The sequence below is a fragment of the Drosophila santomea genome, chromosome X (genome assembly GCF_016746245.2).
Source record: "Drosophila santomea strain STO CAGO 1482 chromosome X, Prin_Dsan_1.1, whole genome shotgun sequence".
Lineage (NCBI taxonomy): Eukaryota > Metazoa > Arthropoda > Insecta > Diptera > Drosophilidae > Drosophila > Drosophila santomea.
Window position 1 is genome coordinate 4,551,276 of NC_053021.2, and position 22,501 is coordinate 4,573,776.

The window sequence follows — 22,501 nt, forward strand, 5'->3', positions numbered from 1 at the left end:
CACATAAGAAACTTTTTTTTGTGTTTTTCCTTTTGTTTATAAGTAATTTATAATATTTCAGTATTATTTTGAATTACTGGCCTAGCGTATAATATAATTTAATTTTGTTATTCATACTCTCATATTTTCGGATTTGTGTATTTTGTTTCTGTTTCTTGTTAGTTCTCAATTGTCTAAAATTGTTGCAGTGTACATTGGCTTAGTTTGACTTAGTGGTTGTACATATATAACACTAGTTTACACGAGAGATGTACGTCTTTAAAAACACGTTTCTTAGACTAATTTGAGTTGGCTGAAATTAAACATGCGTATTGTAAATAGAACAGGGTAAGTTTTTGATATTTTCGAAAAAGGCGTTGGGTGTGAAAGGAAATGTTGACCGGCAAAAAACAGAAATCGATCACCAGCCCATTAAACACAAAACATTGAAAACTAAAATCTCAAATAAATCAAATATAGTTCTTTAAAGAATTCAAGACAGGTTATTCCATTCTCCTCAAGTTGTTATTAATATTCGCAAGATAAAAACTACAGTAAGCTGGGTTATGATACAAATTCGTTTTCAGCAGCCCCCAAACAATTAGAAAATATGGCGCTCTTCAAGGTAACCGCCAAAAGGCAGAATTTGAAAACTAGTGTTTTTCTTAGTGTCTTCTTAATGTGTGTGGTACAGATACCGCATATTATCATCCTCCTAGCAACATAGTTAAAATTCTAATGCTTTGATTTTTGATTCTGCTTCGGATGGCTAACATGGATTAGAGCAGTGCAGCAACAGCTCTGGCCGAGTGTCGCATGCGGAGTTTGAGAGGGTCAAGGGTTCGGGTTGATTGCTGTTGGGTATATGCTCCGCCTTTCGGTATTTTACTTTACTTTTATTTTCAAAATATACAGCGATTGAAGCAAAACAGTTTCACATATATCTAAAAACATTTCGCACTGTTTGTTCTGTTTATTCGGACTTAAGGAGTGGGCATTCCAAATCGGATTTTTAAATGTTTTAATGATTAGCTTTCTAGATAGGCTTTCTCGTTTCGCACTTTAGATAATTTAATGTAATTTTATGATTTGTTTCCGTAATTTTATTCCGACTTTTGTTCACACTAACTGTTACCTGCTCTTACATACTCGATTTTAAACGATTAACGTTTGCATTATCAAAAAAAAGTTACGTTAATAGATGCACGTATATAATGTATATTCCTATTGACAGCAATTTAGTTGCGCTCTTTATGCTACGAGTTTACTTAACGATTATTGTTTGTTTCTCCGTCTCCAATTCATTTCTTCTCTACTGAACTTTTTTGATGTTTACTTTTAATTTTTGTTTAAATGGTTACGATATCTATACTTCTTTACCTTCGGAGAGTCCATCTGAAGCTCTCCCTGCTAAACGGCGGCATTTTTCGTAAGTGCATAATAGTATTTTTGCTGGTATTTTGTGGTTCTCTGTTTGCGAATATTCGGTTTAACATACTCTCCTCTTGAGGCTTATTTATGGCTAGCCGGAGCTAAAAAGCGGGCCTTACATAGTTTACTTTAAATAGTCGTTATCATACACACATATCAAATATCTTCCGCGGGGCTTTCTGTTCTGTTCGGTTCTGCTTCTAATCCATAAACAAAATGATCGAACTGCCTCCACGACTTCTGGTCCACTATGTACACGCGACGTTGACTCTGTCTAATATCTAGGATTAGGATTTCCTCCAACAACGCGCCCAGATTGGGCATTTGAAACAATGACGAAAAAAAACGGTTGCGTAATTGTATAATAATAATTAAAGTACAGTAATATTAATAGTAATAGTAATAGTAATGGTAAAACGTTGCGTTTTCGGGAGCCAGAAGGTTGTAAATTAACAAAAGCAGATCCAAATGCTTGATTGAACATCACTATCTGAACAGCGCATCTTGTGGCGAAAAAAAAAACGGTTAAATCTCGGTCAACTTACGTTAAATAAATATTCACTTATAGCTGTCCTCCTGTCCCGCGACCACTTTTTATCTTGTAAGTTCACTTTCTTAGTTATGATATCCTTCTTATTCACAGCTAAACGCTCTATTCCTCCATATAAATCCCTTTTTTAATAGTTAACCTATTGGGCATGCGGAACCGGAACCACACCCCTACAATATCGACCTGCATCTAAATAGATCCTATACTCTTAATCTCAGGCACACGCATGCACTCACACTGGAAACGCAGACACCTGATACTCCTTGACAATGCTGACCCCAGATGTCTACCCTGATCCTCGGCTGCCGCGTTTGCAAAAGTTAATCAATAGTTCGTCTATCGACTCGTTACATTAATTAGCATAGAAGCGTATCGTTATAGCAATAATTTGTAGTGTGTGTACGATATCGGTAGATATATAAAAGATGGCCCAGCAAAAAAAAAATATTTAAACTTTCAGAGCACGCAATTCCAACTAAACTGCTCTACTGATTTCAGCCGATGTTTGGTGCTCTCGTTAGATTGCTGCCGATATTGCTGACGTTGCTATTGTGATTGACGACGAAGATGCTGATATCGCTGATGCTGCAGCGATTGCTGTTTGTGTGGTTTTTAGGTCTCCTGCTCCAGCTCGTTGTAGTACGTTACATACTTGCTGTTGGCAATGGCATTCCAGGCTGCAAAAGTGCACATGAAAGTGTTAATAATGCGGCCATAGTTGCTGCTCTCACAAAAGTTTTGTGAATACAAATAGTTGATAGCATGGCTAAAATCAGAGAGGAAACCCAAACCCGAGTACTCACTCTTGGCGATGTAGTCGACGATTAGTTCCGTGTTGGTCATCATCGCTGGACGTGAAGGCGGTGGCGGCAGCACCGAAATATCCTCCGGAACTGCATCCGCCTTAAGGTCGGCCATGAAGCTCAGTTCCTGCAGGCTCTCGTCGTCCTCCTCGTCGTCATCGTTGTAGGTCATAAACACAGGCAGAACAACCTTTGCCTCCGGATTGGGATTGGGAGTCGCTTTGGTCTTGACCTGCGAATGCGCGGTCTCCTGCTCCTGAGAGTTGCTGCGACTACAAATGGTGCTCCGAGCAGCAGCGGCAGCACGGGCCGCGGCTATGATAGCCGCCTCGATATCGTTGCACGTTTCCAACTGTTGCATCGATATGGAGTGGGGACTCGGCAGCGTCTCCTCGCTGCTGCTGGCCTTGCTCAGGAAAGTGTTAACGTGCTCCTTAATGGACGTGTTGGCGGCAGCATAAATGCCGCTATCCCCCGACTGATTGGCCACTCCTCCAAGCATACCGGAAACGGATGCCAGACAAGCGGCGCCGTTGCCGCCCGAGGAGGATGAAATCGAGACCGAGGACGATGAGGTGGAGGTGCTTGCCGATGCGGATGAAGCACCCGATGGCGTGGACGAGTTAATAAGACTGGCGGCGCTGGATGAGGAAGCAGTTGCCCCCGCATTAGGTGACGATTGTGCCGCCTCTGCAGAAATTGAGAGCATGTCAAGGCTGGCCGAGCTGTTGACCGCATCCGAAGCTGCGCCAGAATCATTCAGATGCTGATCGCAGCTGGCGCTGACATCCTGCTGTCGCTCTTGCTTCTTCTCTGGTCGTCGCCCCAGGCATTCCAGTTCCTTGTCTAGTTCTTGGTCCACGTCCTCGGTGTAATCTTGGCCCACATCAGATTCCGTCTCTGTTTGCTGTTTTTTGTCTGAAGACTGCTTGTGCTGGCCCTCCTCCTCATCATCCAAGTTATCGTCAAAGAGCTTTAGCTCATCCTCGTTGAAATCACCGAATATGAACTCATTGTTGCTCCTGCCCGCTTCGCGATCATCGTTGAGTATAATCACAGCACGTCTGCCAGCGCTGGCCTCCAAAACGGCCCCGGCTCCCTTGGAAATGCAATTGCTGCTGGGCAGCTTGTGGATGCCGCTGATCAGCTTCTTGGCTCCCTCGGTCTGCGTGGCAGCCGTGGTCTTTTGTGTAGTAGTAGTGCTGGTGCTGGTGGTCGCCTTAGGCGTGGTGGAAATGGACAGACTGATTGACGGTGTGTCTTGACTAGGCTTCGTTGGCTTCTTGCTGAAACTGCTGCTGGGAGATAGCTCCTTTGGCTTGACCTTTGCCTTGCCCGACGATAAAGCTATAGCCGACGATGCAGTAGAAGATAAATATTGAGTCGAGCCTTGTGTGGAGGATGAGGAATAACAAGGAACTGTAACTGCATCTGGAGCTGGAGCTGAAGCTGGAACTGGAGCTGAGACTGCGACTGCGGTTGAGGTAGTTGTTACTGCTGCTGGCGGTGATATGGCCGCACAGGCGTTCTCCGCCAGCTGCTGCTTGGCTGCCGCTGCAAAGTTGTACAAAGATGAGGACGCCGATGCCGAGGTAGAGGCTGCGACGGCCACAGACACGTTGTTGGTGCTATGCCGCTTGACGGTCCTTTCTAGTGCCGGATACTGTTGATCCAAGTTGCTGCTGTTGCAGCTGTAGCTGGTGTCGTGCTCCACGCTCTTGGATTTCTGCAGAGCTGGGGGCGAGCAGGATGTAAATGAGGTGCTGGCGGCAGAGCTGCTGAAACTGCTGATCGTGGAGGATGTTAGGGTAGGCGTGGCCATGCTGTAATTCGGTATCTGCACCTGCGCAAGCAACTCTGGCGAGTTGGTGGACTCTGCATCGCTGCTGCTGCTGGGCGGCGTTGCATTAAGACTCTGTGAATAACTGATCGAACTGGACGAGGACGGCGGCGATGTTTGGTTGCTGACAACAGCCGCCTGATTGACTGCACCTCCACTTGCAGCCCCCGTCGTAACAGCACCTGGCAGCTCCGGAAAGTCGGGCCGCGACTTAGATTTGCCGCCACACTTGCTCTGGATTTTGTCGCCCAGCTCCAGCTCCGTGTCGCTGGCCGTGGCATTGTTCAAGGCCTCCTTCTTGTTTCGGGCAATGTCGGCATACGAAATGGGGGCTGCAGAATTGTTGTTTTGCTTGGCCTGGCGTTGACTGGCTGCCTGCGCCGCCCGCTGCTTGTTGTTGCCACCGCCGAGGCTCTTCTTCTTGCCCGTCTGAATGGGCAGCGAGTGGACAGAGTCGAGATCACTGGAGTCAGACTTTTCCGATGGCGGCATTGACGAAGTGGACTTGCGCCGCGAGCTATCCACCTGATTCGAAACCGCCGAGCCGCTGTGATGGTGATGATGATGGTGATGATGGTGGTGGTGATGGTGATGCTGCCCCTGTTGCGCCTGGTAGTGCTCCTGGTACTGTTGGCCCTGTTGATGCTGTTGCTTGTAGTTGGCACTGCCTCCTCCGTTGTTGCTGTTGTACGGGGTATAGTAGTGCATCCGTTGGGACATTATGTTAGAGGACGCGGACTTGGTGATCTGCTGCATGCGCTGCAAGTTGCCCCCCGTGCCTGCAGCCGCAGCCACCGCCGCATCATCCATGGTAACGGCACGCTGCTTCTTTGGTTTCTTCTTCTTGGTAACCACATGGAACTCAGCGGTCTCCGACAGGACGGTATTCAGGGCATCCAGTTCGGACATGCGCGCCAAGGCGGGCAGCGCCAGTGGCAGTTGCTTTTGACGCACAGTCTCCGGCTCCGACCAGGCAGCGGCCATTTCCTGGTGGTCACCCAGGTACTGCAACTCCTCGGTGCCCCAAGACCGACGTTCGCCCTTCCGCTGCTGTGATCCTGGATTTGTGCTGTTGCGCACTTGAACCGTCGGCGTCGACTGCTGTTGCTGCTCCTTGTTGCAGTTTTTGTTAATATCCGCCACGGATGCCGAGTTGTGCTTGCCACTGTTTGAGGAACCAGAGGCCGTCGACGACGATCCGCCCGAGGACGCATTGTTCGTGCCCTTCTTCTGGCGCATCATCTCCGTGGTAGCCGACTGGCGCTTCAGATCGTCCACCTCCATTTTCGAGCAGGTGCGCAGCTCCTCCAGCGAGTTGCTCTTCTTGAGCTTGTTTTGCTTCTTGCGCTCCTTCTTGCGCTGTCCAGCGGCGCTGTTCCCGCCACCGTTGACATCGTTTTCAATATACTTGACAAGCTGCTCGACAGGATCATTGCCCCTATAGCCGGCAACAGACTCCACATCCACAGTGGTCGTGTTGCGTTCCTGCTGCGACTTCTTCTTCGCTTTCTGCTTGGTGGGCTGCTGCAGACCAATACCAATTCCCGAACCAGCCCCAGCCGTGCCGCCACCCGGTGTCTGTTGCAACTGGCTGTAGGATGCAGCCACCGCCGCCGCTGCCATGGCCGTGGTCGTGGTGTTGGTGCCCGTAGAGAGCAGCGTGGAGACGCTATTCTGACGGTGTGCGACAGAAGATGTGGGTGCACTGGATCCCACCGTGGTGGTTATTAGAGCTGTGAACTGGTTTCCATTGCCGTTACTACTGCTGGCGACTGCACTGGCTCCACTGGATGCACTGCTACCAAAGCCATCGCCCAATGCATTTCCGTTCTCGTCTAGCTGACGCTGTAATAAAAAAAATGGATGATGATGTAAACATGAGCCGAACTCTAGGACTTTGTATTAGCAGTCGAAGAAGTGTCACAAGTTGCACTTATAGACTTGTAACAGTAACCCTTATATTAACTCACCGTTGTGGTCTTGCCACCCATCGGCGCAGCTGCCACAGATGCTGCGGCGGGGACCATGCGTCCAATCTTAGCAGGACGAAGATCGCTGGACAGTGTGTCAGAGGAGGCACCGCAGTTGCTACCGGTAGACGAGGACGAGGAGGAGGTCGAGGGCTTGCTGCCCTCCACGGCAGCTGGCGAACCAGCACCACCGCCGTAAACTGAGGAGCACGCCGTGTAGTTGTCGTTAAGCGACACGTAGCCGGCCTCTACCTTGCGCTTCTCCTCCTCCAGGCCGAGACCAAATTGTCCGGTGAGGGCGGCCAGATATTGTGCCTGCTGCTGCAACTTCCTCCTGGCAGACAACTCCAGGACGGAAAAATGCAACCGGTCGTCGATTAGGAACTTTTTGCCGGCAGCGCTGTACCTGGCCTCCAATGGCTTGTCGTTGAGGGCATCAAGCAGTAACTTCACCGAGGGGTTCTGAGGGTCCAATTGCTGTACAGGAAATGAAGAGCGGGGGAATTAGCAATGTACAAAGCCACATCATGAGAAAGATGCTATGTGGAAAATGATCTAACCTCTCAAACCGCATTACCCACTTCATTGTACCAATACTTAAAATCGCTTACCTCCAACATGAAGTCGTCTTGGACACCGCTGACGCCGACGGCGGCGCTGGCACCGACACCCGTCGCATCGTCCACGTCCAAGTCAAACTGGGTGCTAGCCTCCGGATCGCGTTCGCCCAAATGACTTGGCAGGCTGCTGCAACTGCCGGTGCTGCTGCGGTGGTGGTGCTTGTTACCAACCGATCCCGAAAACGAACCTCCTGCAGCTTCGGACGAAGGCTGAGCCTGTTGCTTGTGCTGCTTGGCTTCCATAGCAGCTGACGGGTCAAAGTTAACACTGCTGGGCAGGCTGCCTCCTTCGCGCTGCCGGCCCGAGACGTTTGAGTTCTTGATCTTTTTGGATGCGGAGGAGGTGGCGTTTTGGTTGTGCTGCTGCTGGCGGCGATTGGGGCGGCCACTCAGCTGGTAATCACAGTTGAAACGTTGGGTTGCTGCCGTTGTCGCCGCTGCCGCTGCCGCCGAGGTTGTTGCCAGTTCGCTGCGGTGCGCCGCCTCGACGAGATCCTGCAGCGAGCCGCCCTGCTTGTGCCGCTGGCCGGGATCCGTGGACCGGTGATTGGTGGAGTTGTAGCTGCTGTTGTGGCCTGCACTGCTGCTGCTCCCGCCGCTTGAGCCTGTTGCTGCACTGGGCGTTAGTGCGGATGGGTTGAGTGTGATGCAGGATTTGATGGCACGATAAGAGATCTCCTCGTCGTACTCAGCCTTTTTGAGCATTTGCTGCAGGGTTGTAGATGAAAATGCACTTTTATTGTACGCCTCAATGTGGTGCAGGTAAAGCCGATACATACACACATATGCATGTACGCAGTATTGAAAACAGTTTACGGCCTAATTACAGCAACATACATATGTATGTACATATATGTGTGTATATGAGCCCAAACTTACCAGAAATCGCGGGCTCTTGTTCTTCCTATCGCCTGGATTTCGATACCAGTAGGCCTCTTCTAGAAGTTTCTTTAATGATGCGTCGTCCAGATCATTAAAATCGCTATCTTCCCAAGTATCGTATTTTGTCTGCAAAGACGTGGGAAATATTCGGCAATTAGTTTTGCTTATTTTCCAGTTACCAACACGAACACAAATGTACATATGTAAAACATTAATCGACTTAACCTAAAAAAATCAAAAGAAATCGCAGCTCCACTTATTGCAAACACATGCCCTCCCAAGTTTCTTATGCGTACTGCTGGAGTAGCGACCGCAGAGCAATTGAAGTGTTAAATAGCACACGGTTCCAGTAAATAAACGATGTACATACGTACACACATATGTATATGGTGTTGCACACAAACAAAAAAAACAAAAAAAAAAAAAAAAAACAAAAAAAATACAATAATTGAAATAATAACGGGAAAAGACGAGAAGCTTGTGTGGTTAATGCCGCGGTTGTCGCCAATGTTGTTGTTAGATAAACAAACGCTTTGCGGTTTTATCCGTTCCTTCTGCCTGCCCGAATCGGAGTCTGAATTTCAATAATTATCGTAAGCGCTGTTCAAAAACCGACTGCAATCTGTGGAAATTGTAGAAATTGCAGTGAACTCGGCTCTCTCTCCTTTTGGTTTAAATTTCCTGCGTGCGAACAGTAGATCGGACCAAAAGTAACGGAACTATTTCGAAAGCCACAAACCAAGTTGGCCAGAGCGAGATGACCGTATATTTGGTCTAATTCTTCATCTATTTCCAACCAACGCTAGTTTTTTCCAAATTCTACTTTGCCATTAACTTCGTAAACGGTACTAAAGCTAAAATTCGCGTATATGTGCTCATTAGGGGGGTTCACTTTGTCGATACATTTTTTTTTTGAAATACAATTCGCCTTTCGATAAAAGTGTGTTTGTAGTGTGTCTAGTCGCTGCTCTAATGTTATTTTCCAAAATTCATATCATAGGGGATTCTGCTACATTTTCTTTGTTAAAAAGTTCATTTTCAAACCACGTTAATCTTTATATGTGGGCATTATAGCTCTATTCAACACTGTCCATTTATGGACAAGATATGATGTTCAAGATCTCCATAGTTTCAGCATCCCAGAACGCACTCAAATGAGAAATTTTGCGAATAACAACGATACCTTTCTCTTAATAAAACAATATCTTAACAGGGTTTCTGCTAAAAAAAAGAGCTATATTTCCACTGCCAGAACGCACTTACCTTTTTCTTCTTCTGTCTCTTGCCGACATTCTGATCGTCCTGGGTCTTGCCCTTGGCAGTGGCCCCGTACTGGAGAACTCTGCGGTTTGGCCGCGACAGTTCAGCGTTGGGCGAATCCTTCAGCATGGCAAAGACTTGCGAAAAGGACGAATCTTCTGCTGCTGGAGAGCCTTTGGCAGCCTCTGTGGTTACGACGTGGTTACCAGTGCTATGGCTATTACTAGGGGACGATGACTTCTTGGGGTCACTGCCTCTGCTGCTACAGCCGCTGGTGGCTACATGGTTGGCAGGCACTGCTGCCGCTCCTTGGCTATCGTCGTCTTTGGCCTCCTGGTTTCTGCAGGCCTCGTCAAGCTGCGCGTCCACCTTGGCCACATGGTCCGACATCATGGTCATGAGCTGCTCCTGCGGAAATGGCGTCGGCGTTGTCTTGGTGGCGGTGGTCGTCGTGGTGCTCTCGCTCATCGTGCCAGCGGCAATCGAAACGATAGGCGTATCTGGTATGATCGTCGGCAGTTTGGCAGCTGCTCCACCAGATCCCACACGATCCGCCGGTGTGTCCGATGATGACGGCGTTTGTTCATTGTTCATCTTCTTTCCTTTGGTGGCACGCAACGAACGAAAAAAACAAATGCCATTCGAATTCCTCGAATCTGTTGAGGAAGTTTGTTTTAGTAAACTGGTATATCTCGAGTTCCTATCCACTACTTACAAACTGTTTCTTCTCTTCGCGATTTTTCTAAGTAGCCCAGCTGCCCAGCCTCCTTGTGGTCGCCACCGCGACTGTAACTACTCTTCCGGCTATGCCGCCGATTCCTACCGCTTTCTCCTGACTTCCAGACGCTGTGAACTACTGGGGGAGCCCACCTATTGCTTATCACTCGGGACTCCTGCTGCACTTGACAGGCCTGTCGTCAGTAGTTATCCTCCGGCTCAAACCTCTGTCCGCGGCATTTATGCAGGTTCCTGGGCAAGGGGATTCGGATTTCTCGCCAGCAAAGCGGAATACGGAAATGTGTGCGCCCGGATCTCTGCAATTGATTGGGAAATGGGGATGAAGGTGAGACTAAAACTGGAACTGAGACATTAGCCCACTGACTGTGTGTTTTGGACCATTTGTTTTTGTTGTCGTTAAGCGGACAAGCGTCAAGGGGTGGTGGCAGGTGCGTCTTTTTAGTCTTTGGCGACCCTTTGCGGCCCACTGACTTCAAATTTCTTTTAAAAGCACTGGTCGTTTTCCATATTTCTTTTTTTTTTTTTTTTTTTTGGCTGTCAAACAGTGTTGCCAACTGCCCTGCATGTCAGGGTTGTCAAATGCTGTTTATTGTTTAGGGGCAATCCGTTGAGGTTGGTAAATCGGCTTTTGCTCTAAGCTTCCATTTAATAATCAACACAAGATTGCATACCCATTTACCAACTAATTGTTATAATCAAGGAGGCTATTTAGGAAAATGCGCATCCAGTTGGCAGCCCTGCGGCTGTTGTCAGTGGCAACACTAGAGCAAAACACGTCATTTTGCCACAGCTTTTTTAACAATTCCCCGCTCAGCACGTTAGCATTTGGCCACTGCGGCACACTTGCCCTGCAGTTGTAGTCACAATTACCCAGTAACTGAAGTTTTCCGCTGATCACAGTAGTTATTTATTGATAAATACGGCAGTCGATGACAGCTGTATAACTTTCTGCGCACTCACACGAGCACACACGAATGCACGCACGCACACACACACACACACACACGGGCACAGGTATGCGCCTGTGTACATTTCTCTGACCTTCTCAGCGTTTTTCTTTTTTGGTTTGGCAACTGAAAAGAAGGGAGCACATAGCCGCGCACTCAAATTATATCAACTGCAACAGAGTCGAACGGTTGGGTTTATTATCTTACAGCTGTCTGTAAGCGGGCGAAATTGTTTAATCGCAAAGTAGGCACATGAGAAAAAATACCGAACCCGTACCGAAGAACTCTTTGGAATTGTTGTTGTATTGTGCAGCACTTTGAAAAGGCGACGCGACGCTGCGCAGCACTGCCCATGTCATCGATATTTTTAAACCGCTGATGTCACTTTGGCGTCGATTTGTCGATAGTTATTGCCATTTCGCCATCTGGCAACGCTGCTTTTTTAGGGCGAAAAAAACACGTAAAATATAAACAAATGAAAATTAACCACAAATATGAGTTTGACGACGATGTGGCCTCCATTTGCGAGTCAACGGTAGGCTTGAGAACGCTTTGGCGTATTTTTGGTGTTCGATATAATAGTCTAAAACCGTAAACTTGTAGGCCGCCCTTACCGAGGGATGTCGCTTGCCCGTCAGAATGCACAAAACGGACGATTGGCCCCTGGCGGAGATTGTGAGCATCAAAGAGTTGGACGGGCGCCGGCAGTTTTACGTGCACTATGTGGATTGTGAGTACGAGATCGTCGAGTGAGAACATTTTCATTATAAGCTCCAATTCGCAGTCAACAAACGCTTGGACGAATGGGTCAACGAAGAGGATCTGTACACACGAAAAGTGCAATTTCCGCGGCGGGACGGCTCCCAAACGGGCACTAGCACCGGAGTGACGACGCCCCAGCGCCACCATTCCTTAGCGGGCAGCGTTTCCCGGCCTACATCGCCACAACATCCTGGTTCCGGTACTCCGGCAGCCATCCCCGTGACTCCCACTGGTGCATCAGGCAGTGTTCCTCCCCCTGCAGGTATTCCCAGCTCTGTAGTTCCTCCCGGGACACCCAGCAGTGGGGGAGAGCTTGTGAATGGCAACAATCTGGCCGCAGCTCTTCAAAAACGCATCAATCGCAAACGAAAAGTCCACGGAGGCTCGGCCCATGGACACCACAGCCTGCCGAGTCAACAGCAGCAGTCACATCCGCATCCTACAACTCCACAGACACCCACGGCTACGCCCGTGCATGTAACCGGCGACGGTTTGATAAGCGGTGCGGCCAATGAGGATGGTGATGGATCGCAGGATGGCAAGACGCCCACGCCGAGGCAATCGGGCAGCATGGTTACGCACCAGGACGACGTGGTCACCCGCATGAAAAACGTGGAGATGATTGAACTGGGCAGGCATCGCATTAAACCCTGGTATTTCTCACCCTATCCGCAAGAGCTGTGTCAAATGTCATGCATCTACATCTGCGAGTTCTGCCTAAAGTACAGAAAGAGCAGGAAATGCCTGGAGAGGCACCTGTCTAAGTGCAATCTTAGGCATCCGCCGGGGAACGAGATCTACCGCAAACACACAATTTCCTTCTTTGAAATCGACGGCCGCAAAAATAAGGTGTATGCCCAGAACTTGTGCCTGCTTGCCAAACTCTTTCTCGACCACAAGACTCTGTACTATGATACAGATCCGTTTCTCTTCTACGTAATGACCGAGTTTGACTCGCGCGGCTTCCACATAGTAGGTTACTTTTCCAAGGAGAAGGAGAGTACCGAGGATTACAACGTGGCCTGCATTCTCACAATGCCTCCCTATCAGCGCAAGGGCTACGGCAAACTGCTCATTGAGTTCAGCTACGAGTTGTCCAAGTTTGAGGGCAAGACGGGATCGCCGGAGAAACCATTGTCTGACCTGGGTTTGCTGTCGTATCGATCGTACTGGGCGCAAACCATACTGGAGATCTTTATCAGCCAAAACCCGAGCACGGACGGCGAGAAGCCCACCATAACAATAAAGTATGGCTAGTTATAAAGCTTATAGTAATGAGTTTTCAAACCAGAGAAAACATTGTCGAACCATACATTCATTTCTCATTTTTCTTTAAAGCGACATCTGCGAATGCACATCCATCAAAAAAGAGGACGTGATCTCAACGCTGCAGAACCTAAACCTGATCAACTACTACAAGGGCCAGTACATCGTGTGCATCAACCGGGATACCATCGAGCAGCACCGGCGCGCAATGGACAAGCGCAAAATCCGCATCGACTCAAAATGCCTGCACTGGACGCCAAAAGACTGGTCCAAGCGCTCCAAATGGTAATCTCCCTTCTTGTCCGCTTAACGAACTGCGCTTAATCAGCATTAAATCTGTGTTCTAGATTGCCGCTACCAATGCCCTTCTCCGGATGGACATGTCACCGTTGTAGCTCATAGTTTTCATTCGCAAGTCTCCGTTTTTATTGTTATAAACTAGTTTATATCCCAAAACCATATATACTTTTGAGACTAGTGGTTTGTTTCCCGCGGTGGGAGGAGGTCCTCCACAAGGCGGTCCATTGCCTGAATCATGCCCATCTCCATACCATTCTCTAATCCATCGACTGCGGTACGCAAACTCTTTAGAGCTTCCTGGTTCTGGGCGAACTCACGTTGCTGCCGGCAGAGATTTAACCGCGGTTTGTGGGTGGTGTTAAGCTGCTCCAAGCACTGCTCCACATCGTAGGAGTCCAAAATGGCGGGACGTAGATCACTGCATAGTTTGGATTGCAGACTAGCGACATCCTTGGCCGCCTGGTTGATTTGTTTGACATCAGATACACGATGGGCATCCACGGTTGCCTGCAGCGCTCCGCACTTAAGGAGCTTAGCCAGCCGCCCAAATTCCCGCTGATATTCACACTTGGCGTCCAGCCAAATGCGCACTTGCTCCTCCACCTGGCGCTTTACATTGCGGCTGTCTTCCTGGAAACGGCGCATCGCCTCTAGATGCAGCAAGTACTGGATGTCGTCCATGGTGCCCTCAGTTGTCAATGATGGTGGGGTGGTCATGGTGGGCGTGCGTGACGTCTCCATGATGGCTTACAAAAATGTCTTCGTTTTAAAAAGTGGTAAATTCGGATTCGATTACAGCTATCGCTTTCGATGTCAGCTAACGGAGGTTTTAAATACTGATGAACGCCTAGCTACATTCTCGTCAAATCTGGCTCTTAATTTTTTTTTTGATAATATTAATAACGTCCTCGAGAAGAATATTAAAATTAAAAGATCGTTATACTATCTTTGCATTGCACAATATTTGTAAACAACTAATTCTAGTTTTTAGAAAAGTAAAATTCGTTGTTTGACTTTATTTATCGATAGTTAGGAAACCAGTTTGCAGATGGCAGCGCAGAATTATTTTGGCGCTAAAAATTTTAGCATTGCGGTTGAATTTTAAATTCCAAAATAAGTCAAATGTTTACACCATCTTCATGGGACGGAAGCCAAGTACTGTAAAATGGTGTTCACCAGGTGTTTAATACTTTTTAAATAACATATTACATTTTCCCTGCAAAGCTCCAACTGTCCGGCAACGCTCACGCATCAGTGTTGCCAGTTAGCCATCGAACACGTTTTATTTATTCGTTTCGTTTGGAAAATATATAAACGTTTGCTTGGTTTTTTTTAACTTATTCAGTTGATTTAATACCTTGGGCTTGATATTGATAAATGGGTCGAAACAAGAAACAAAACCCCTTTGCGGCCCGCAAACGCCAAAAGCGGGAGAACGTGAGTCACCTGAATTCGAAAGGAGTAACACTCCACGTTTTTGGATTTTATTGTTATATATGTTATATTTATATTTATAGGGTCCCGAGCGCCCCGATCGTCGGGCCCTGCCGTATGAGGAGATCAAAAGGGATAATGCCTTCTTCATAAAGTACTACCACTTGCAGAAGATCTGCGCCAGCGAAGAGGAGTGGTCGCAGTTCCTCGAATCCATCAGGGACAACCTGCCCACTACTTTCCGTGTGACAGGATTCAAGGACGAGGCCAAGGCCCTGCTCTCCATTATTGAGACGCAGCTGTTCACCGAGTATGTGAGGGCGGTGGCCGAGCTGCACCAGAAGGCGCCCGAGGATGTGGAACGTCCGCTCTGCCTACCCTGGTATCCAAACGGTCTGGCCTACCAGCTTCACCTCACCCGAAAGGACATTCGACGCTCGGAGCCGCTATACCGGCTGCACAACTTCCTTATTGTGGAGACCACAGCGGGTGGAATCAGCCGGCAGGAGGCGGTATCCATGATCCCGCCGATTGTCCTGGATGTACGACCCACGGACAAAGTTCTGGACATGTGTGCCGCGCCAGGTTCGAAGACAGCCCAGCTCATAGAGGCTCTTCACGCTGCTCCCGAAGAGCACAAGATTCCGCCCGGCTTTGTCCTGGCCAACGATGTGGATAACAACCGCTGCTACATGCTGGTTCACCAGGCCAAGCGCCTTAACTCGCCCTGCCTGTTGGTGACAAACCACGACAGCAGTGTCTTTCCCAATCTCCTGACCACAAAGCCTGACGGCTCAAAGGCGATCCTTAAGTTTGATAAGATCCTGTGCGATGTACCCTGCTCCGGCGACGGCACACTGCGCAAGAATCCAGACATTTGGCTCAAGTGGAACTTGGCGCAGGCCTACAACCTTCACGGCATCCAGTACCGGATCGTGCGCCGAGGCGCTGAAATGCTGGAGGTTGGCGGTCGTCTGGTATACTCCACCTGCTCATTGAATCCCATCGAGAACGAGGCGGTGCTGCAGCGCATTATCAAGGACGCTGACGGTGCCTTAGAGCTGGTAGATGCGGGGCACTTGGTGCCAGGTCTTAAGTACAAGCCAGGCATGACTGACTGGAAACTGGCCACTAAGGAGGTGGACCAGATCTTTAGCAACTTCGATGAGGTGCCTGAAAGCCTGCACACCATCATACGGCCCGGTATGTTTCCGCTGCCGGCCGACGAGATGGCCAAGATCGGGTTGGACAAGTGCCTTCGGGTGTTGCCGCATCTTCAGGACAGCGGCGGCTTCTTTGTAGCCGTATTGGAGAAGCGGCGTCAGCTAAGCTTTGAGAAGAACGATGTGGTGGAGCTAGTGCAGCTAAACGAGAAGGCCAAGCAGCCTGCAGGTGAGCCGCAATTGGATGAGGAGGGCAAGCCTGTCGAGGAAAAGTCCGTCCCGTGGGGACCGCAGCGAAAAAAGCGACGTTTGCATGGCTACAAGGAAGATCCGTATGTGTTCTTTGGCGAAAATGATCCTGACTACGAGGCTATCAAGGAGTTCTACCAGCTGGACGAATCCCTTAGCCAACGATGCCTTCTAACTCGCTGCATCACGGAGAAAAAGAAGAACATCTATTACTGCTCCGACCCCATCCGCGATTTGGTGCTCAACAACGAAAACAACATCAAAATCATTAACACGGGCGTTAAGACATTCGTGCGCTGCGAGAACAGGCACACGGTGCATCCCTTTCGATTGGCCCAGGAGGGTCTCCAGACCTCCAATGCATTCATGGGCGCCAACAGGAGAATCCAAGTGGAGCGGGAGGACCTGGTGATGATGCTTAATTGCACCGATCCCACGCAGCCACCGTCGACTCACGAACTGAAGAAGGAAACCCAGGAGCGTTGCAAGGAATTGGGTAAGTTCGGTCGGTTTTTATGCTCTAACGGTTAGCTAATGGTATTCCATTTCAGGAGTGGGCAGCTGCATCCTCAAGTACGTGGACGAGCGGTTTACGTTGTACACGGTGGGCTGGCGCGGCACCTCCAGTCTGCGCGCCTATGTCCACAAGGACGAAACCGTCCACATTCTGCGGCTGCTAGGCGCTGATCTTAGCAAGTTTGAGACCAACAAGTACGAGAACGCGAGAGTGGCGGCTGCTGCTGCAGCAGACGCTGAAGCCGGCAAGAGTGGTGAGGCCGAAGCTGATTCCTCGGGCGAGGGTGCCGCCACGGAGTCAACATCCTCTGTCAGTGGAGCTGTTGATGTCCCAGAGGCCGCCAAGACAACAAGCACACCCATGGACACCGAAGAGGTGACCACGAGAAGTTAGTGTTTATCGGGAGTAGCTACGAAATCTAGCATTTAAGCGGACCAGTTGTATAATTACTACGAATCAAAAGTATATAAACATCCCCAAAGTGGGCAATTTCAACAATTTGTGTTATTATTTAAAAGGTTTCCCTCCCCAAAGAAGGCAAAAGTCGGTGCAGTATTAGTACGTTTTTGTTATAAAATGGTACATTTACGTTTTTATTTTTCCCAGTATAAATATATCGTATGTAAAGTATATAAAAAAAAGTTCATTAAAAAATTACACATACTCTTTATATAGATGCTTTTCTACCGTATTTCTTTTTGTTTTTCTGTTTTATACGCTTCATACGTTTTTCGTGTCTTTTAAAAAGTATTTCTCATATATTTGCTGTCTTTTTTTGTGTAAATGTTCTGAGTGAGTTGGCTGTCGTATTGCTTTGTATCTGCGTTTTATCTTTCCTCTGATGATGTGTGTGTCGTGTGTTTTGGAAACATTTATGCACAAATATATGGGATAGACGAATGTTTATTTTATGTTAATTACGCTGTAGGAATGAGACTGGCTCTCTTGCTTGTTAATACAAAAAAATATATATATATATAAAAATATTGCAAAAAAAAAAAGGACAACCGAAATACGATAATAGTAAAATACTTTTGCTATCACGCGCATGCGCAACGGTTCAAATAACTTGGTAGCAGTTGAAAATTGAGAGGGAATAGCTTTATACGTATAAAGAGTGAGATGCGGCGAGACGAAAAAGAGAGATGGGGTGACTGAGGATCGGATCTCAGATCTCGGATCGGAGTTGACCACATTGGAGCCCCCATTTTAAGCCTGCTTCTCGGCCTCGATTACCTCCTTGGTGGGCAGCACGTTCTTCTCGTTGGTCTCGGTGTGCTTCAACTTTTTCGCATCAAAGTTCTCGATGCCGGCGATGAACTGATTCTTCTCCTTCTCCTGTTCGATGGCTGCAATTTGAGTTGAGAGGTTGAGATATGGAGAAATAACAACACAATTATAGAGCCTGCATTGGCCATCTAAGGCAGGCTGCCTTTTATGGCCAAACCATATGCCATATACTAGATGGCCTACAACGCACCTTCCTTATCGGGCAACGGGTTCTTCTCGTTGGTCTCCGTGTGCTTCAAGTTGTTCTGATTGAAAGCGGTGATACCCTCGAAGATCGACTGCTGGGTCTTCTCGGCAGCCACATCTGTGAGCCGGGGGATTAGATTTCGGTTTTCATGGTTTCGGCCGTTCACCAACAGCCAACTCACCTTCGGCGGTCGGAAGAATGATCTTCTCCTGGGTGCTAGCGTTCTTCAGTTTGTCCTGGTTGAATCCCTCCAACTGGCTTTTCAGGTTCTCGGCCACCTTGGGGAGATCCTTGAGTGCTGGTGCTGGGGCGGCCATCTGAACAAGAAGTTTTTTGGTGAATCCTAAATTACTTGTCTTGATACTAAACGTATCTTTTCATTGGGATTATAGCTTGTTCTTGTCCTCGTAGCTTCAATTGCTGATCGATCACTTGTTAAGATCTTTGTTTTAGTTTGCTGACACACCCAATTGATTTGGGAATTGTGATAGTGGTTTTACCTTAGATAACAGAGTCTTAGGCCCGAATTTATAAAGAATATTGATTTCAAATGGTACACAAGAAAATTGAAAAAAAAAAAAATCAAAACAGCTCAACCATACAAAAATATCACTGGCACTTAGATAAGAGCTACTGTGTTCATACTCATACCGGTTTCCCTTTGATATAAACTTTTAGTACGAAAAGTCATAAAACCAATAAATGATTTGTAGGTATGTATAAAAATATATAGAAATAGCTACAAGCTGTTAGCTTATTAACAATGGAAATGCAAAAGAATTTCTAATTTAAACATTTCCAATTAGAAACAAATCAAATTGGAGCCAAGCCGGAAGAGGATATCGATGTTATCGGTGAGTAAGAGGAAGCCAACTTTCCGATTGACGATTTGTTGCTCTTCACTGTTTGCTTTTGTTGATACTGTGTTGCGCCTTAATAAATAATTCATTTTGTTTAAACAGAAACGTAATGTCTCTTTGTTGACCGTTGATTTCTCAAGCGATAGCCATGTGGAGAAATGTGGGGCGATAACGATGACTCAAAGCCACAAACACACACAGGCTCAGCAAGGACGAGTCATGCAAGTGTGTGTCCCTATCAGAAGGAGAGGGAAAGAGAATGAAAGCGCAGCGGAGAGAGCGAGGAGTTCAGCGAACCTTTCCAACTGGAAACAGATTAAGACTCCAATTCGCTTTGCTGCTGTTCTTGGCCTTTGTTTTTAGCACTGACATTCTTATCAGAAGACATGTGTACTTGGTCGAGCGGTTAAACTGCATTTTATCACGTTTATTTTTAGTTGCGAAATTCGAGTGTGCGTGCCACATAGCATGCCCCCGAGTTCCAATCAGAGTTGCGCCGGACAAAGAATCCTCTTTGTGCACCGATATCTTATTGGTATCAAGTCATCAGTCGGATTGGGACTGCATTGCAGTCAACTGAACAGCTGCGCTGAAATGCAATCGGTACAAGGGCAGCGACCGCACCAAAAGCAAAACGGAAAAGCAGAGAAAAGGCATCGCGAATCTATATTTATTTATTTGAACATTTATGGCCATAAATGGTCGGAAAGCTGCTCCTCAAGCGGCTGGCCAATCACGTTGATTGACTAACTGACTAACGGCCGCCGATTTTACCTCCCTCCCTCCTTACTTCCACTACCCCTGGCTCACAAGCGTATCGTAGTCCGCTTGGTTCATGCAGCACTTTTATCACGAATGTATACCCGACTAGCTGCAATCCCCCCAACATTCCTTACTCTGATACAAATACTCTGACCAATGCAAAAATCTATTGATTTGCTGTATTTAACTGATGATTAATTAAACATTATTTGGTTCGCTAATCTTTCTTCTGATAATGCCAATGAATTGGCCACAATTCTTTATCGGTACCAAAATAACAGCGGTGAGCCAATAATGAGAAAACGGCAACTGAACAATAAAAAATATCTGCTCTAGAAATTATGTTTGCACATTCTTTTCAATGTGTAACTCATTGGGGGATTATAGTTGTTTGATTGCGGTAACTGAACGTCAAGCTTTATGATTATAGCTTTCATAAATTGTCTTCGCAGTAATCTTCGCATCAAATAATGTATAAACTTGAGTTTCAATTTGAGGACATAGTGTTTGAGATGTAGTATCGATCTCAACGATCAGTTTGAATATCGATTAATTTGTCATCGTGTAAACGACGAGTGTCGTATTAGTCAGCTCCTTGCACCGAACAAAGGAGAGGCCACTAAGCAACAAAAACAACAACATCACCAATAACGACAACTTCGCATGCATACATACAAAGTGAGAGTAATGACGATTAGGGGCGGTGAGGTGGTGATTTTATGGGGGAGGGGGCAATGAAGTTCGCCGTGAATCAACTTCCAACTTCGAAATATGGTCGTCCCGCTTAAAAGCCGCTGATGAATCATCGCACATTGCATACATACAGGCATACATATGTATATAGATACGTACATATGTTTGTTGGTGAATTTATCGTTGCCCACACAGCTGTGCTTCTTCTTCGCCTGGCTTTGTAAGTTTTTATTTTGCTTTCTTTCTTTCTTCCTGTTTTGGTTAATTCTCTTACAGATATACATATATATATCTTTTGGCTCTTTTCGGGGGTGTGAGTGAGACGGCGCCAAGAGACCGTTAAAAACAAAAGACACAGAAATTGTTTTGGGAATAAGAATAGGAATATGCACATACGTACATACATAACAGACATATGTATGTAAAATAAAATGAGTCAAAGCCGCTGATGCGTGGCAACCAGCCGACGAACGGACTGCAAAAAGGAGGCGAGAAGAAAGGGTGGAGAGAGCGCAAAGAAAAGGAGCTGGAGAGATGGGGAAATGAGAAATGACAGACACGTCCGCTTTACATTTACACCCTCATCTCCTGCAGAAATGCACAAGTGTGTGCGATTAGACAGAGACGGAGTGAGAGAGTCAGAGCGAAAGGGAGGCGCAATCGGCGACTTGCAATGAATTTTAAGCACTTTGTTGTTGTGCACATTATATACACATTTTATGCAGGCGGCTGCGTTTAGTCATATATTCAATTTCAAAATCGCTGGATATTGGATATCCAAGTGACATAGCACCACGCCCAGCAAAATTCGCAACTTGCAAGCACACACGTCGAACAGCCGAGGTCGCACAGATAGTGACTTCATCCTTATAAAATGTGCATATGTTTTTCTTTCCCTGTTCATTTTTCATTGGTATTCAAGTAATTGCAAGAAATTTATTCTCTAATTTAATAGATTTGGCTGTACTTTTGAGAACTTCAACTATATTCAACACCTATTTAATAATTCAAATTCCTTTGACTAATTACATCTATATTTTGAAAAGACTCAAATTTGCACATATTTTTGCTTTTCACCTAAGCTCAAACTTATCAGATTAAGTTATATGCCTTCTGTGATACTAAATGAATTCATTTGCGAGACAGTGTCACTTTCTTTGTGGTGTCATTTGTGGGGGAGGATATTGGGCAGCAACAACACATGCGCCCCGCCCAAGCACGCACACACATACACATGCATACAAGCAGACGGCGAAAAAAGAAGTGAAAAATGCCGGCCGGCACTCACACACACACACACGCGCAAATCTGAAGTTTGAGCCACACAAAAAATAATAGTCAACAAAAGGGGCGAAGACAAAAGCGCTTCAACAGCTGCAGAAAAAAGTTACAAAGTAGAAGAAAAGAAATGGAAACGAGGAGAAAGAGCAAAAAGTAACGGACTAGACCAGCACAATAAATATTTATAACAAATCCGCTGCCATTTTTGCAATCAATGAAGAATAAAAACCAGTTAGGATCCCCTTTTACCACTGTCTCTTCTCCACGGATAAGGAAATTACCGGCGATGCCCCATCGAAAATCGACAAAAAGCGACAAAATTCGAAGTTACAATTTGCGTTGAGTGCGAAATGGAACTCACCTTGGTTTGGTTTTTGGCGTTGGTTTTTTGGATTGGCAAAGTGGATTACTAAGCTGGGATGCTGGCGGGGTCGGCTTTATATATATCTTTATATATGTGTAGCTGTACACTTGGAAGCTTAGCCCTCGATGTTCGCGAAGCGGATCTCTTGACGTCACAAATTTAATACTGGCGCTCGGCGCTGACCGTCGCTTTTTATACGACGGCGATACTATCGCGGTTTTGTTTCTGCGTTTTTTTTGTTGGGCGAATGCGCGGTCACACTGAACTTCGTTGGTAATATTTTTCATGGTCACACTGGAAATGAAGCACATGTCATCTAGCGGATACACTAACCCCGCTTAGCGGATACACTA

General features: G+C 47.0%; 5 protein-coding genes across 9 annotated transcripts; 2 read left to right on the forward strand and 3 right to left on the reverse strand.

Annotated features, from left to right (window-relative positions):
• Window positions 1–830: 830 nt before the first annotated feature.
• On the reverse strand, window positions 831–11,303 carry LOC120456904 (pneumococcal serine-rich repeat protein). 5 transcript variants are annotated; one of them, XM_039644030.2, is made up of 8 exons: window positions 11,115–11,303; window positions 10,051–10,369; window positions 9,339–9,991; window positions 8,073–8,201; window positions 7,185–7,901; window positions 6,574–7,050; window positions 2,764–6,448; window positions 831–2,637 (listed from the first exon to the last, which is right to left on the reverse strand). In XM_039644030.2, exons 3-8 carry the CDS (start codon window positions 9,927–9,929, stop codon window positions 2,573–2,575), a joined length of 5,664 nt encoding a protein of 1,887 aa, XP_039499964.1. In that variant the 5' UTR covers window positions 9,930–9,991; window positions 10,051–10,369; window positions 11,115–11,303; the 3' UTR covers window positions 831–2,572. The 5 variants fall into 5 exon arrangements, with proteins under 5 accessions (XP_039499964.1, XP_039499963.1, XP_039499965.1 ...); XM_039644029.2 differs by having other exon boundaries at window positions 10,944–11,303; XM_039644031.2 differs by lacking the exon at window positions 11,115–11,303 and adding an exon at window positions 10,438–10,577.
• A 47-nt stretch (window positions 11,304–11,350) lies between these two features.
• Window positions 11,351–13,525, forward strand: LOC120456905 (histone acetyltransferase Tip60). Its single transcript, XM_039644034.2, has 5 exons — window positions 11,351–11,555; window positions 11,624–11,750; window positions 11,805–13,029; window positions 13,121–13,333; window positions 13,396–13,525. Coding segments are annotated over exons 1-5 (1,626 nt in total). The 5' UTR covers window positions 11,351–11,495; the 3' UTR covers window positions 13,397–13,525.
• LOC120456907 (augmin complex subunit dgt4) lies at window positions 13,451–14,186 on the reverse strand. Its single transcript, XM_039644035.2, has one exon. It carries the CDS (start codon window positions 14,087–14,089, stop codon window positions 13,523–13,525), a length of 567 nt encoding a protein of 188 aa, XP_039499969.1. The 5' UTR covers window positions 14,090–14,186; the 3' UTR covers window positions 13,451–13,522.
• Window positions 14,187–14,594: 408 nt separating this feature from the next.
• On the forward strand, window positions 14,595–17,206 carry LOC120455033 (tRNA (cytosine(34)-C(5))-methyltransferase). The gene is made up of 3 exons (XM_039640867.1): window positions 14,595–14,785; window positions 14,866–16,690; window positions 16,746–17,206. Exons 1-3 carry the CDS (start codon window positions 14,726–14,728, stop codon window positions 17,102–17,104), a joined length of 2,244 nt encoding a protein of 747 aa, XP_039496801.1. The 5' UTR covers window positions 14,595–14,725; the 3' UTR covers window positions 17,105–17,206.
• Window positions 17,207–17,270: 64 nt separating this feature from the next.
• On the reverse strand, window positions 17,271–22,316 carry LOC120455036 (thymosin beta). The gene is made up of 4 exons (XM_039640871.2): window positions 22,146–22,316; window positions 18,370–18,505; window positions 18,192–18,305; window positions 17,271–18,060 (listed from the first exon to the last, which is right to left on the reverse strand). The coding sequence occupies exons 2-4, from the start codon at window positions 18,503–18,505 to the stop codon at window positions 17,921–17,923; spliced, it is 390 nt and encodes a 129-aa protein (XP_039496805.1). The 5' UTR covers window positions 22,146–22,316; the 3' UTR covers window positions 17,271–17,920.
• Between the last annotated feature and the right edge of the window lie 185 nt (window positions 22,317–22,501).